Genomic DNA, 14,367 nt, shown 5'->3' with positions numbered 1-14,367 from the left:
CTGAGTCACCCATAGGAGTCCTTTTAATCATTGATGAGGGGAAACTCCTTTCTGCAAAGGGTCATTGGAATTCTCTACCCCCCAACTAGAGAATCATGCAGGCTGAGCATTATGGCTGGACGGGGGTGATGATTGGCTAAAGAATCCAGCAAGTTTGACAATAGGGAAGCCCTGCCAGCACCAATGGCTTTTTAAATTCATTTGCTGCACCGTTGGCCCTGAGAGCAGCCAATTCTGCAGGCTGGCTGATGAGAGGGAGAGCAGAAGGCTGGAACTGGAAGCTGTGAATGAACCTGTGATCAGAGCTCCTGACAGTTCTGGCTGTGAGCAGTATATAGGGAGGATAATAGTTGGCCCAAATGGAAATTCAAAGCCCAGAAGGAAAATCTTGAAAAAGCCCTTTAAACCTATTCACTGAACCTTGTTTGCCAAAGGATCCAGCTCCAGGCTAGGTCAAATCTGGTGGCTCTAAGTTTGTCCAAGGGATTGGTCTTGCCTGATCAGGATCCGGTTCCCCCACTACCATCTAACCTTCCAACACCCCCAGGGTCCCCAGGCCTCCCAGGCCTTTGTCCTAACCAGGCCTCTATGTGAACTTGCTGAATGGAATCTAAAGAGGCTACCAAACCAGATTTACAGATGTACATTAGGACCCTGCTTCATTACTGTGGCTGTTCTATTCAACTAAGAGAGGGTTAACATAGGGACAAAGTAGGAAGGAAGCACAGTTAGTCATTGTAACTATCTCCTCTTGCTCCTCCATCTTCCATCAATGGAAAGAGTTATATCTTTGCATTTCTGTCCCTTCAAGTCATGCTGTTCTGAAAAAGCAACATTATCCAGTCCTTAAATAACAATAACATATCACAATTATCTCTCTTTTAGAAGAAATATGATCAATTAATGTAATTAATCCTCATAATCCAATCCCTCCATCCCCTTGGTAACTCTGAAACAGAAACAGAGCATGCTGAAGAAACTCAGCATCGAAACATACACAATTCCGAAAGGGCCTGACAGAGTAGACACTGGTTGTTACCCTCTGGCTGGTGAAACAAATGCAGACATACAATTGCACGATAATTATAGAATATGTATAGTGCAGATATAAGGCCGTTTGGCCCATCAAGTCTGTAATAATCCTCTGAAGAGCATCCCATCCTCGTATCCTCTCATTTTCCATGGCTACCCTACCTAGTCTACATACCTTTAGACACTACGGGGCAATTTAGCATGGCCGACCCACCTAACCGGCACATCTTTGGAGGAAACGGAACACTTGAAAGACACTGGGAGAATGTGCAAGCTCGGCACAAGCAGTCACCTGGGGGTGGGATCAAACCTGGGTGCCTGGCACTTTGAGGCAGCAGTGCTAACCACTGAGCCAATCATTTGGGATTGAGATGAGGAAGAAAACTTTTCACTCCAAGGTCTGTGAATCTTTGGAATTCCCCATCTCAGAGGGTTTTGGATATCCTGTAACTAATATACGCAATCTGAGGTAGACAGAACTGAGGGAATATAGGTATGGGGAATCAATGGAATGTGGAGTTGAAGCCCAAGGTCACCAATAATTATATTAATTTTACAGCAGGCTCTAAGGACCAAGTGGTCTACTCTTACTGCAATTCCTTATATTTCTATTTGTCTAAACTGTGCAAATGATTAAAAGTTTGCTCAAGTTGGAAAAAAAACACTGGGAAGAGATCAATGCGATTGAGGTCCAATGTAACAATATAAGTTCTACTAGTATTAAAGTAGCAAGCAAATTGCAATCGATGAGGTGAAAACTTTCAAAGATCCAAATGTACCAGAGACTGAGCATGAGCATGGGCTGGGAACTATTCTGAATTATTTACAAGTAGAGAGAGCAAGAACACAGTCATTCAAATGACAAATTGACTCCTAACTAAAATAAAGCAGACGAGAAGTCTCATTAATCTTCTCAAAATTTTTCAAGAACCAATTAAAAATCAGCAATGGCTGAAGGGTCATGAGGAATGAGCAAATTACACTGAGTGGCTGGTCTTCACCATGAGTAAGCTTATTGTGATTCAAGAAAATGCAGGAGTTTTTCATTATGTTTAGTGAAATTCTTCCCACCCGCTACTGGAAACCTGCAAGCCACTGTCAAGGTGGGCTTCCTTTGTTTGAATGTCTTGGTGGACACAGGTATTTCCAGAGTCTTTTGATTCTTGCTAATCTGGGTCTAAGTTTTTAAAAAATTAAATAACTTGAGTGTGTCCCTGTGAATGCAGAGAGGTAAGTATCTCAGCATTACCCTCTTGAGTTGTATATGTCTTCTTCAGAGGAGACCTATGTCTCTGTCTCTGCAGATGCTCTTAAACGTCCTGAATATTTGAAACATTTTCTGTTTTTATAGACACCATGCTGCATTTGTTTTTATCATTAGTTTCTCCATAGTTTGGTTTGGTCATTTCAAAATTTGGTTTGAGGTCTCAATTTTATTTTTTGCTTGTTCACTGGAATGGGTATTGCTGACTGGTCCAGCCTTTATTGCCTATCTATAATTGCCCCTGGAGAAGGTGGTGGTGAGCTGCCTTCCTGAACTATGTTAAAAATCACACAACACCAGGTTATAGTCCAACAGGTTTAATTGGAAGCACACTAGCTTTCGGAGGGACCCTCCTTCAACAGACAATCACCTGATGAAAGAGCGTCGCTCCGAAAGCTAGTGTGCTTCCAATTAAACCTGTTGGACTATAACCTGGTGTTGTGTGATTTTTAACTTTGTACACCCCAGTCCGACACCGGCCTCTCCGAATCATTCCTGAACTATGGCAGTCTGTGAGGTTTAGAATCACCCACAATGCTGTTGGGGAGGGGATTCCACAGTTTTTCACAGCATTAACTGAAGGAGCGGCAAGAGATTTCCAGGTCAAGGTGGTGAGTGGCTTGCAGGTGGTGCCGTTCGCATCTATTTGCTGCCTTCGAGTTGTAGTCGTTACAAATTAGGAAGGTGTTGAACAAGGGGACTTGAATTACTGCAGTGCACCTTAGAGATGGTACACAGTGCTACTGAGATTTGGTGGTGGAGGAAATGGATGTTTGTGGATCTGGTGCCAATGAAGCAGCTGCTTTGTCCTGGATGGTGTTGAGCTTCTTTAGTGTTGTTGGAGCTGCCCCTGTCCCTGCAAGTGGGGAGTATTCCATCATACTCCTGACTTGTGCCTTGTAGATGGTTACAGCTTTGGGAGTGTTTTTTGCCACAGGATTTCTAGCCTCTGTGCTTATAGCTACAGATTTTATATGGGCTAGTCCAGTTCTGTTTCTGATCAATGATAACCCCAGGGAGTTAGGGGAGACAGAGTTGATAATGCTATTGAATGTCAAGGGGCAACGGTGAGATGCTGTCTTTTTGGATTTGAGACTGGCAGAAATGAGAATTTTCAGTTTAAAATGTGCAACCGCTGTTCTCTGTGTAACAACTGCATGCTCGACAAGGCTTCATCTACTTACATCACGGTGTTCATCATATTCTAAATTCATTGACATCACAAAATAGATCCTCCTTATTCTAATTCTGTTAGTGGGCATTTGATTTATTTTTCCATCATACAATATCTATTCGTTTCTTTTGCTGTAATCTTATACATTAAGTAACAGTAATTTAACTGCCCAGGAGTAGTTGTGATCCTTGTCTCTTTCTGTGATTAGTGGGATTCTGAAATGGGTTTTTAATAGCCCATACAGTGAGAATTGAGATGAAGAATACTGCCATTTATTCATGATGCAGTACCACATTCCAAGTGCTAAGTAATGATGTTCCATTTTACGCCAGAAAGGAAACCTGTTATCTGGACAGCAGAGAGTCATATTGCAACATGTTTAAACAATTTTCTTCAATCTGCAGCAGTTATGTAATTGCCCATCAAGGTAGTTTAAGTAAAAGCAAATTAAAGTTCAACAGAAGTCCACACAAACTCAACAAACTGATTGTTTTGAGTGGGCACACAATTTTAAAAGGAAAGGACAAATGTTTGATGGTGCAGCCGACGCAGACAGCAATGAATTTTGGACTCGGGTACCAGTGGATGAAAACAAAACCTTTACAAGAGGTTTTATTTTATTGATAAGAAGAGAAAAGTACAGAGCTTAAACATTGATTAAAAAAGAGAGATGAAGTTAAAGCTTTTCATCACGCTCTCATCAGGATTCTCAGTGAGTTTTTGTGATCTGCATAGCCTGAAAGGGTAGTGGAAGCAAATTCAATAAGAACTGTCAAAAAAACAACTAGATGAATCACTGGAAAAGGAAACAGTTTCTAAGTTGTGGGGAAATGGGACTAATTGGACAGCTTTATCAAAGGGCCAACACAGTTGATTGAATGGTCTCTTTCAATGCAAAATTATTCCATAATGTTGTCAATGAATGTCAAGAATGTAACAGTGTAAATTGATGCTGTGTAAAGGAAGCGCAATGGAATTCTTACCCTTCCAAAACATCATGTAGAAACAGAAATTCTGTTCTCTCATTTTTGATTTTATGAAGAAGCTGAGTGCTACTGGATGTTAATTTCCCATTCACAGCCCATCAGGATATTGGGGTCATGTCCTATTATTAAAGTGTTATCTGTCCTTTCCCTTGTTCTCTTTTTTTCCCCAGAAACCAGCAGGAGAAGGCAATGGGAATACCAGAATGCAGTGGCATAGATTTTAAAGTGATGTGCAAATCAGGAAAGGGTGATGTGAGGGGAAAAGCAATCTCACCCAACAAGTAGTTAGGATATGAAATTCACTGTCTGGAATTGTGGTGCAGGCAGGTTTAATTGAGATATTCAAGAGGGCATTGGATGATTATTTGAATAGAAATAGTGTGAGATTTTGGGGAAAAGACAGGAGATTGGCACGAGATAATGATACTCATTTGAAGAGCTGGTCCAGACACGATGAGCCAAAAGGCCTCATTCTGTGCTATAGTAATTCTGTGCCTACTGAAATGATGTAGTGAGACACTCAGTTCAAGTATGGACAACAAATTTTGACTTTGTCAGCGGTATCGACATCCTGTGAAAGAATGAGGAACATTGGAGGCACATTGAAAAGTAATTTCCCAGTTTTATTTTGGTTAACTTATTGCACATCATTGTTTCAATATATGTCTCAGATGGAAATGAGAGAAAAACTAATGTATAATCATTCACTGAGTTCCCAATACGGGAAACTTGGTCAAAGTGCGGCATTGGAAAAGCATGGCATGTCAGGCAGCATCCAAGGAACAGGAGAGTCGACATTTTGAGCAAAAGCCACTCTTTCTCCTCATCAATAAAACTTGTTAACTGAGGGTTGTTAAGCAATGCAAAATGACCCACATATAAAACTTGCAGCTTGTCAGCATTTGGTGCTCACCAGTGGGCACTGCAAAATATTCTTTGGCACTGGAGACAATTGCAAACAGGGCTAGGAACTAATTATGCCAGCCATTCCAGTCTATTACACTTCAACGTCCAGTTGGATGAGGCCTGGTTTGCAGATAGAGAACATGCCAGTTATCTGCTGAGAACAGCCAATGTTCAATGAGCAAATTTAATATCCCACATGGACTCAAGCAATCAGTGCCACTGTCCTAATGTTTTTTTTATACTAAATAAAGACTTACATTCATACAGCATCCTTCACAACTTCAGGCAATTTGAGCAAACTACCAAGTGCTGATGAACACATGGTCTACTTTTTTAATGACATTTGTTGAGGAATAAAGCTTGGCCAGGATACTGTTGGTCCTCTTGGAACAATGGAGTGTGATCTTCGATATCAGCTCAGGTGGGATTTCAGGTTAATATCCGTGTGAAAATCAGCATTCCCTCCCTGTGTTGGCCTTGATCCTGTCTATAAGTCACTGTAATGGGATTTGTACAGAAGCTTCCAATTCAAGAGCTAACAGCTGGAGGTTCTATCACAGGGTGATGGGTGGATGAGTTTCCAACACCCAGTGGACTCTATGAATAGAAACTGCAAATGGGAAGCTGTTCTATCTAACTGAGAGACCTGGGGATTTTGTAACATATCCTCTCAGTGAGATACAGCAGGAACACAATCTATCAACATCTGCACTTATAACATAACAGTGTAGTAGTACCTTGGATCCCAGACGGATAATTGTCTCCCACAGTAATTGGAACTTTCAGTAAGGGTTGGCCTGGAAATTGATTGAGTGCTCGCCTGGTGCACCAACTTCCTTCTACCACAGTCTGTGACCTTAAGGCTGGAATAAATTGCTCATGACTAACCCCTGTCATTTGGTGAAGGAGCGTGTTCCTCATGTAGATTTTTCAATGTCACGTGCTCCACAGCTGAATCTATGAACAAGTGCAAATATTTTGATCGCTCTTCCAGATGGAATTTTTAAAGTGTTATTTCTCTAGATATGAGAGTCCCTATCAAAGCCAGCATTTATTCTACAATCCTCATCATTCTTGATAAGCTCGTAGCTGTTGCCTGTTCTGCGAAACTTGTCACTACCAGCCAGTAGTCAGGGTACAATACTGCCACCCATCATCCTTTACTCCTTTAATAAATAAACAGCAATGACTTAGACAGCTCCTGGTTGCTAAGTCTAAGTGGTTAACAATAGGAAGCAATTAACCATTTGTGAATCTTTACAAGAAGAGGCAATTGTCTTAGTAAGATGTGTTTTATTACATGATGGTGATAGGTGCAAGATACATTGACAATTAAGTACTAGGACTACCAGGAGACACTGAGGACATAACTTTCTTGATTGGCATCTTGAATTAGATTCCTTTTCCCCATCCAGAACTGTACTAGATCTGCATATTGGGACTAGTTCAATCCTGGAAACCATGGTCAGCATGGATGAGTTGAACGAAAAGAGCCTGTTTTTCGTGCTGTATGACTATGACTCTGTTGGGTGTCCAAATACATACCCTAACATTAAACCTTTTGGAGCCATTACCTTACACAATGTGTAGTGCAAAGGCATTCATAATACTGTTAGGGAGTGAGCTCCGGGATTTTGACCCAGCGACACTGACAGAACGGCGACATATTTCCAAATCAGGCTGATGTGTAATTTGAAGGGGAACTTCCAGGTGGTGATGCTCCCAAGCATCTACAGCCCTTGTCCTCCCAATCGTGGGTTTAGAAGGTACTTTCTAAGGAACCTTGATGAGTTGCAGCAAAGCACCCTGTAGACAGTAGACACTGCTACTACTGGTGGAGGAAGTTGACCTGGATGCTAATCTTACAGTACCACATACCATAATGCATGGGAAGGACTAAGAAAATTATTGCAACACTTTCCCTTTGAACAGACACCCTTCTGTGCATCATGAGAGATCTTGCTTGCCTCAGTGCTCCTTGTGTAATCACAGCTGATTGTGGATAGTCTACCTGTGGTACAAATGCATAGATGGAAATGTCAGGCAATTGGCTTCAGATACTAAGATCGAGACTTGACAACATGATGATTAGACCCCTGACAGAGTCATTTGTTTCATACACTTGCCTTTCTTTACTCCTCTTGTTCTGCTTACCAGCTTGCTTTGTTGGTATTTCATGCTGACAAAATCTAGCCTGACCTTCAGAGCTGCTCACAGTGATTAAACACACCTCGCACCTGCTATCCTCTTCCAGCAACATTACTGACATTTAACGGCAAAAGAGGAAAGAAAAAGCAAGTGCTCCACTTTATATTTGTCAAGTCCACTAATTGACAGAAAGAAACGATGAATTGAAACTTTAATTGACAGTTTCAGAAATAGCTTGTGATGCATTCCAAAGGAGCTCAGCAGTGAATGCGAGACGCATCCTGATTAATGTATTTCAGACAGATGAACATTCTTGTTCGAAAGGGGAAGAAAGGTTCCACTGTAACACCACAGCCTTTCTGACACCCCCTTCATGGATATATTAGGAGGAGCAGCTGAGCTGGTTCCCTTTTTGTAGTGGGAAAGCAGGCGTTCCAGTGAGTTTTCCATTCTGAGACAAGAACAGAAACTGCTGGCAAAACTCAGCAGGTCTGGTGGCATCTGTGAAAAGAAAGCAGAGTCAACATTTCAGGTTGGCTGACTCTTCAAAAACTTTCCATTCTGTTTCTCTGCCTGGACTCCCAAGTGGCGGACAAATTCCGGTTCCTGTGATCTCTCAGTGACAGAAAGGTAGACGGTCAGCCTTTCGGTGGCTGGAGGGAGAGGGAGGTATGAGCTGAAAATGTGTTGCTGGAAAAGCGCAGCAGGTCAGGCAGCATCCAAGGAGCAGGAGAATCAACGTTTCGGGCATGAGCCGTTCTTCAGGAATATTCCTGAAGAAGGGCTCATGCCCGAAATTGTGGACATTGTCCTGTTCCTTGGATGCTGCCTGACCTGCTGCGCTTTTCCAGCAACACATTTTCAGCTCTGATCTCCAGCATCTGCAGTCCTCACTTTCTCCTAGGAGAGGGAGTATGCCAATGGAATGGTTATGTTTTTTGACTAGTAATTGAGAATATAAGGGTAGTTTCCACCATATTTAAAATAGGAATTCTGGAATTTTAATCCAGGTTTTAAAGAAACTGCTTCCACCAGTGGATGGGGAATCTCAAATGAATGGACATAGGGGCAGCACGGTGGCTCAGTGGTTAGCACTGCTGCCTCACAGAGACAGCACTAGAGACCTGGGTTCAATTCCCACCTGCGGCGACTGTCTGTGTGGAGTTTGCACATTCTCCCCGTGTCTGTGTGGGTTTCCTCCGGATGCTCCGGTTTCCTCCCACAGTCCAAAAATGTGCAGGCCAGGTAAATTGGCCATGCTAAATTGCCCATTGTGTTAGGTGCATTAGTCAGAATGGGTCAGGATTGGTTACTCTTTGGAGGGTCGCTGTGGACTGGTTGGGCCGAAGGGCCTGTTTCCAGACTGTAGGGAATCCAATCTAATCACCTCCACTTGGGAGAGACGAGTATAAAAAGCTTGACTTTGGAAACTTGGAACCCGCAAGACCATCATTGTGGACAGCTATTTCAAGTTCATTGGGTGATAGAACAGCTTTGAAAAAGCTGTTGTTTGAAAATCCAGATACCTCAGTGGTCGCCGTTCTCTAATCTGCAAGTGAAGTGCCAAAATCAAGCAGAGGAACCATACAATGCCATTCAGCAACCTTCTCCCCAGCTCACATATCCAGGCAATTATGAGATCACGGCTGTTCTGAATCTGAAAACCATATCCCTACCATTTAATCCATAATCGTTGGTACTTACTTAAAATGATTTACCGAAACCCATCTTGAAAATTTCAATTATTACACCATCATCTACAGCCTTTGAGGGAGAGAATTTCAAATTGGCACAAGTGTGGAAAGAATGTTTGCTGATGCTACGTGGGAAAGTCACGCTCTTGTTTCAAGACTGGGTCTGTAGTTAGTGCCACAGTTAGCAACTAATGTAGGTAAAATGTGGATGTTTGGAGAGTTAACGTACTAGGAATAGGGATTAGGGATTTTGAGGGAAATGGTATTCTCCTGGTAATGTCACTGAAATAGTAATGCGGATGCTGAGAAAATCTGGAGGACACAGGTTCAAGTTCCATCATGGTAGCTGGTGGAATTTGAATTCAGTTAATAAATCGAGATTTGAAGAGTGAGCCCCAGTGTTAATGACTAATTGTTGTAAAAATCCATTAAGGGTCTTCATAGGAGTCATGTAAACAAATTTTAGGAAAGGAGACCAAAGATTTGGTCAAAGGGTTAGGTTTGAGGAATGGAGTGAGAGAAGGATGGCACAGTGGCTCAGTGGTTAGCACTGCTGCCTCACAGTGCCAGGGACTCTGGTTTGATTCCACCCTCAGGCAACTTTCTGTGTGGAGTTTGCACATACTCCCCGTGTCTGCGTGGGTTTCCTTTGGGTGCTCTGGTTTCCTCCCACAGTCCAAAGTTGTGTGAGTTAGGTGGATTGGCCTTGCTAAATAGCCCAGAGTGTTCAGGCATATGCAGGCTAGGTGGATTAGCCAATGGGAAATGCAAGGAGGTGGATATACATGGGATGCTTTTTAGAGGGTCAGTGGACTGAATGGCCTGCTTCCATGCTGTAGGGATTCTATGAAGAGGTGTGCTGGAGACTTGTAGGGAGGGAATTCCAGAGCTTGAGACCTGAATAGTTGAAGGTTTGACCTCAAAAAGTATAAGAGTCAGATTTAAATGGATGAAGAGATATACAGAATGAGGCTAAAACAGATTATGTTTACTACTGGTGTCAACAAGAATGGTTTAGACTACTGGCAGCCCTCGCCATTCCTGAATTTAGAGGGGAAAGCTCTTCTCCCTGGATGATAGATTAGTACATGAAACTTACAACTGTTGCTGGAAAGAATCCAGCAGAGACAGGATTTGCATAAATTCAGTCCTTGTAATATTAGCTGTTTAAATTCTTCTTCTTATTTTGACGAGACCAGAATGTGCGTGTGTCACAACATCATCTCGCAAAATCTGACACCAGCACGAACATTGCAAGCTGAGAAAAATTAACAAATTTGAATGCCTGTGTTTAATATGTGTCAAAGAGGGAAAATGAGCTCGGGATCTCTTATGTGGTGGAGGCAAAAATAACATGATTAAACTATGCAACTCTGAAATAAAACTGAAAATACTGTAGACACCCAGCAGTTCTAAAAAATGGTGAAGCCAACAGGTCAATATTTGGAGTGCATCAGAAATGGACTGTGAAAAATGGACATGCACATAATATGAGTAATGAATCAGTATCCCTGTGTTTAAAGAAAACAATGAAATATAGAGAGGAAGTGCTCAGTGAATTGATGCCACTGAACACTTCAATTATCCAATAAATAGAACACACAACTGGGTTTGAAATTACCTGTGTTATTCTTTGCAGACAGAACAATTCCTGTATTTGTTTGCTTGTGTTTTATAGATCTCTGCCACCTGTTTCTGATGAATATGCCAATGTCTCTCATTTTTCAGTTCTGCCAATGCTGGTTATCTCTGTCTTTACACAGGTGCTAACTGACCTCTGGTTTTCCAGCTCCTTATGCGCCTATTTTGCAGCAAGGTTCTAACCAACAGCGCAAGGGCTTCTAGACCCTGGAAGCAACCTTTGTATTGACATCACAAAGCTGCACCTCACTGAGCATAAATAGCACAGTGTGGGTGGAGTTAGAAAACCCTTGAGTCTTGAGAGCACACAGACATGAGCACATGGAGAAGATAGATTAATCTTTACCCAACGCAGCTCAAAATAAATCAAAGACTGGTATATTTATAATTACTATTTAAAGCAGCATTTAGTATTATTGCATAATAAATAGTGTTATTTTGAAAGGTGAAGCCTGAAGGCAGTTTTAACTCAGTCTTCTTCCCAACCCAAACTCAAAATGCGATATTAAGCCACACAATAAAAGTGACAGGAATTCACATAATGAAAACAGATCGCAAGCTATTTCTTAGCTGCCTGGGCTCCCGGAGTCTGCAAATACCTAAGAGTCCTGACTCATTTAAAAAAAAACATTTGATTCTAAGCAAAAGCAGACTTGACATAGCAATGCCTATGAGGTTCATAGTCTCAGACTAAGGGGTTGCACATTTAAGATGAAAATGTGTTGCTGGAAAAGCGCAGCAGGTCAGGCAGCATCCAAGGAGCAGGAGAATCGACGTTTCAGGTGTGAGCCCTTCTTTGGGCTCATGCCCAAAATGTCGATTCTCCTGCTCCTTTGATGCTGCCTGACCTGCTGTGCTTTTCCAGCAACACATTTTCAGCTCTGATCTCCAGCATCTGCAGTCCTCACTTTCTCCTAGAAGGTTGCACATTTAAATCAGAGATAAGCAGAAGTTTAGTCTCTCGGAGGGTAGTGAATGTCTGATAATCTTTACTTCAGAGGACTGTCGAGGCTGGGTCATTAAGCATATTCAAAGCTGAGCTAGTCACATTTTGAATCAGTAAGGGAGTCAGCAGTTATGGGCAAATGGCAGGAAATTGGACGTGAGGATGATCTGATCAACCATGATCTTATTGAAAGATAGATCAGACTCAATGTGCTGAATAGCCCACATCTGCTCCAAAGTTGTTTTGCACTTTATAGCAGGCAGTGAATTGGGCTGAAATGTCATAGATTCCTACAGCGCACAGACAGGCTCTTTGGCCCAAACTGCTCCATGCCAACCAAAATGTTGATCCATGATAACCCCATTTCCCTGCACTTAGCCCATATCTTTCTAAAGCTTTCCTTTCCATGTATTTGTTCAAATGCCTTTTAAATGTTGTTAACATACCTGCCTCAACCACTTCAGCTGGCAGCTCATTCCATATGTGTACTACCCTCTGTGTAAAAAAGTTGCCCCCCCCCCTCCCCGGTTCCCTTTTATTCTTTCCCAACTAACCTTAAACTGATGCCCTCTAGTCCTCGATTCCCCAACCCTGGGAAAAAGATTGAGTGCACTCACTCCATCCATGGTTCTCGTGATCTTATAGGAGAAAGTGAGGACTGCAGATGCTGGAGCTCAGAGTTGAGAGTGTGGTGCTGGAAAAGCACAGCAGGTCAGGCAGCATCCGAGGAGCAGGAGAAGCGACATTTCGGTCAAAAGCCCTTCATCAGGAATAGCTAATTCTCCTGCTCCTCAGATGCTGCCAGACCTGCTATGCATTTCCAGCACCACACTCTTGCATCTCATGATCTCACACACTTCCATAAGGTCCCCCTCAGTCTTGTAAGCTCTAAAGAAAAAAGTCCTAGCTTGTCCAACCTCTCCCTATAACTCAGACGCTTGGGTCCAGGCGAAATTCTTGTGAATTTCTTCTGCACTCTTTCCAGTTTAATAACATCCTTTTTACTACTAGGTGACCAAAACTGAACATAATACTCCAAGTGCGGCCTCACCAACATCCTGTATAATTGCAACATAACTTCCCAACTTCTGTACTCATACCCTGACTAATGTAGGCCATTGTGCCAAAAGCCTTCTTCACTGCCCTGTCTGCTCTGACTCCACTTTCAGAAAACTGTGTTTTCAATCTGGGAAGACATTTTTTGGTGAGTTTACCGATTCAACTTAAGTGAACAGAAGTGTATTTGGAAATATCATTATTTGAAAAAAAAATTCAAAACCAGTTTGGTTGTGGTCTAGAGTGAACCCTTTGTGAGGAAACAGCAGTGTTTTGCAGAGGGACAAATTGGACCACATCAATCAGTCACTGCTTTATGAACCTAAATGCAAGTGAAAAGAAATGACTCCCTTCCTCCTTCTCTCAACACTTTAGAACTCCAGCTGGCCAATGTGCATTTGTTTTGGATCTTTACTGACTCCATCAGGGTAACTCCTGACAATTCTGCAGATTTGAAACCAAAATCTTTCCAGTAGTGAATCGCATTTTCAGCGGGAGATGAGTTTAGCTTTGCATCTTCAAAGGATTTCATTGCAAAAGCCAAAAAATGTCGATTAGTTTGTAACAATGGTTTTGGAAAGTGCCAATGAGAATGATGTTGTTCGAGAAGTTGTTTGGCTTTGGAAGAGAACACCGGCTTTGTTTTGATTCTTTCCACTTCTGTTTTTTGTTTCAGCACCCTCTACAGTTCCCATTATGCACCAGGTGAGCTCGACAATGACCACAATCACGTTGTCCTGGCCACAACCTGATCAACCAAATGGGATCATCCTTGACTATGAGCTGCGTTACTATGAGAAGGTACAAACGCTTTTATACAAGCTGCGTATTATATTGTAAAGAGCACCATTCTTTGTGCCTTTTGAGTTAATTGATTGATCAAGTTGAAAAATTGTTACCGCCCATTAAAATAATTTTGATGCAACCAATAGAATCGTATTTGCAGAAGGGCATGCAAGAATAAAGAAGCATTGTCAAACCAACTAAAAACATTTGTCAGCTCACAGTTCAAATTCTGTCTGCAACATTGCATACTTCTTTATTGAGAGGACAGTAAAGTCAGAGCAAGCTTACAGAGCAAGGTGATATTTACAATGGGAAACTCTGTTGTATGACGAAAGTATTTGCATTGGAGTTCGAAAGCTGAAGAGGAGATTTACTAGAGGGTCTTAAAATTGTGAAGACTTTAGGATTGGTGTCTTGGGAAAGGCTTTTTTTTAAAAAGAGGAAGCCAGTGATGACAGCAATATGTAAAATGAGTGCGAGAAGAGACTGCGGGAAATTGTTTATACAAAAGGCTGTTGGAGTATAGAATACTCCACTGTGTCTTTCTGGGAAATCTGCATAAATATTATAGAAGCAGTGGAAGATTTAAGAGAGATTTTGTAAAGAGTGACTGCCCTCCACAGTGTATCCACCACCAATAAGGTACAGACTGGAACAGTGCTAGAACACTGAACATTTGCTTGATTTGGTGTAGCTGCAGCAACAATGGATAAAGTTGGTATTATCTTGGAGAA

At 42.0% G+C, this 14,367-nt stretch overlaps 1 protein-coding gene across 3 annotated transcripts in view; it reads left to right on the top strand.

Moving 5' to 3' along the window:
- Nucleotides 1-14,367, top strand: part of ephb1 (EPH receptor B1) — a 511,139-nt gene that overhangs the window by 348,482 nt on the left and 148,290 nt on the right. For all 3 annotated transcript variants that reach the window (XR_011960959.1, XR_011960958.1, XM_072573215.1), the window contains exon 6: nt 13,524-13,648. Coding sequence is in view for 1 of the 3 variants with exons in the window: in XM_072573215.1 (XP_072429316.1) it covers nt 13,524-13,648 (125 nt within the window). In the remaining 2 variants the exon portion in view is untranslated. The remainder of the gene's footprint in view (nt 1-13,523; nt 13,649-14,367) is intronic.

The sequence above is a fragment of the Chiloscyllium punctatum genome, chromosome 6 (assembly GCF_047496795.1).
Source record: "Chiloscyllium punctatum isolate Juve2018m chromosome 6, sChiPun1.3, whole genome shotgun sequence".
Taxonomy (NCBI): domain Eukaryota; kingdom Metazoa; phylum Chordata; class Chondrichthyes; order Orectolobiformes; family Hemiscylliidae; genus Chiloscyllium; species Chiloscyllium punctatum.
This window is presented reverse-complemented; position numbering and strand designations above follow the sequence as displayed.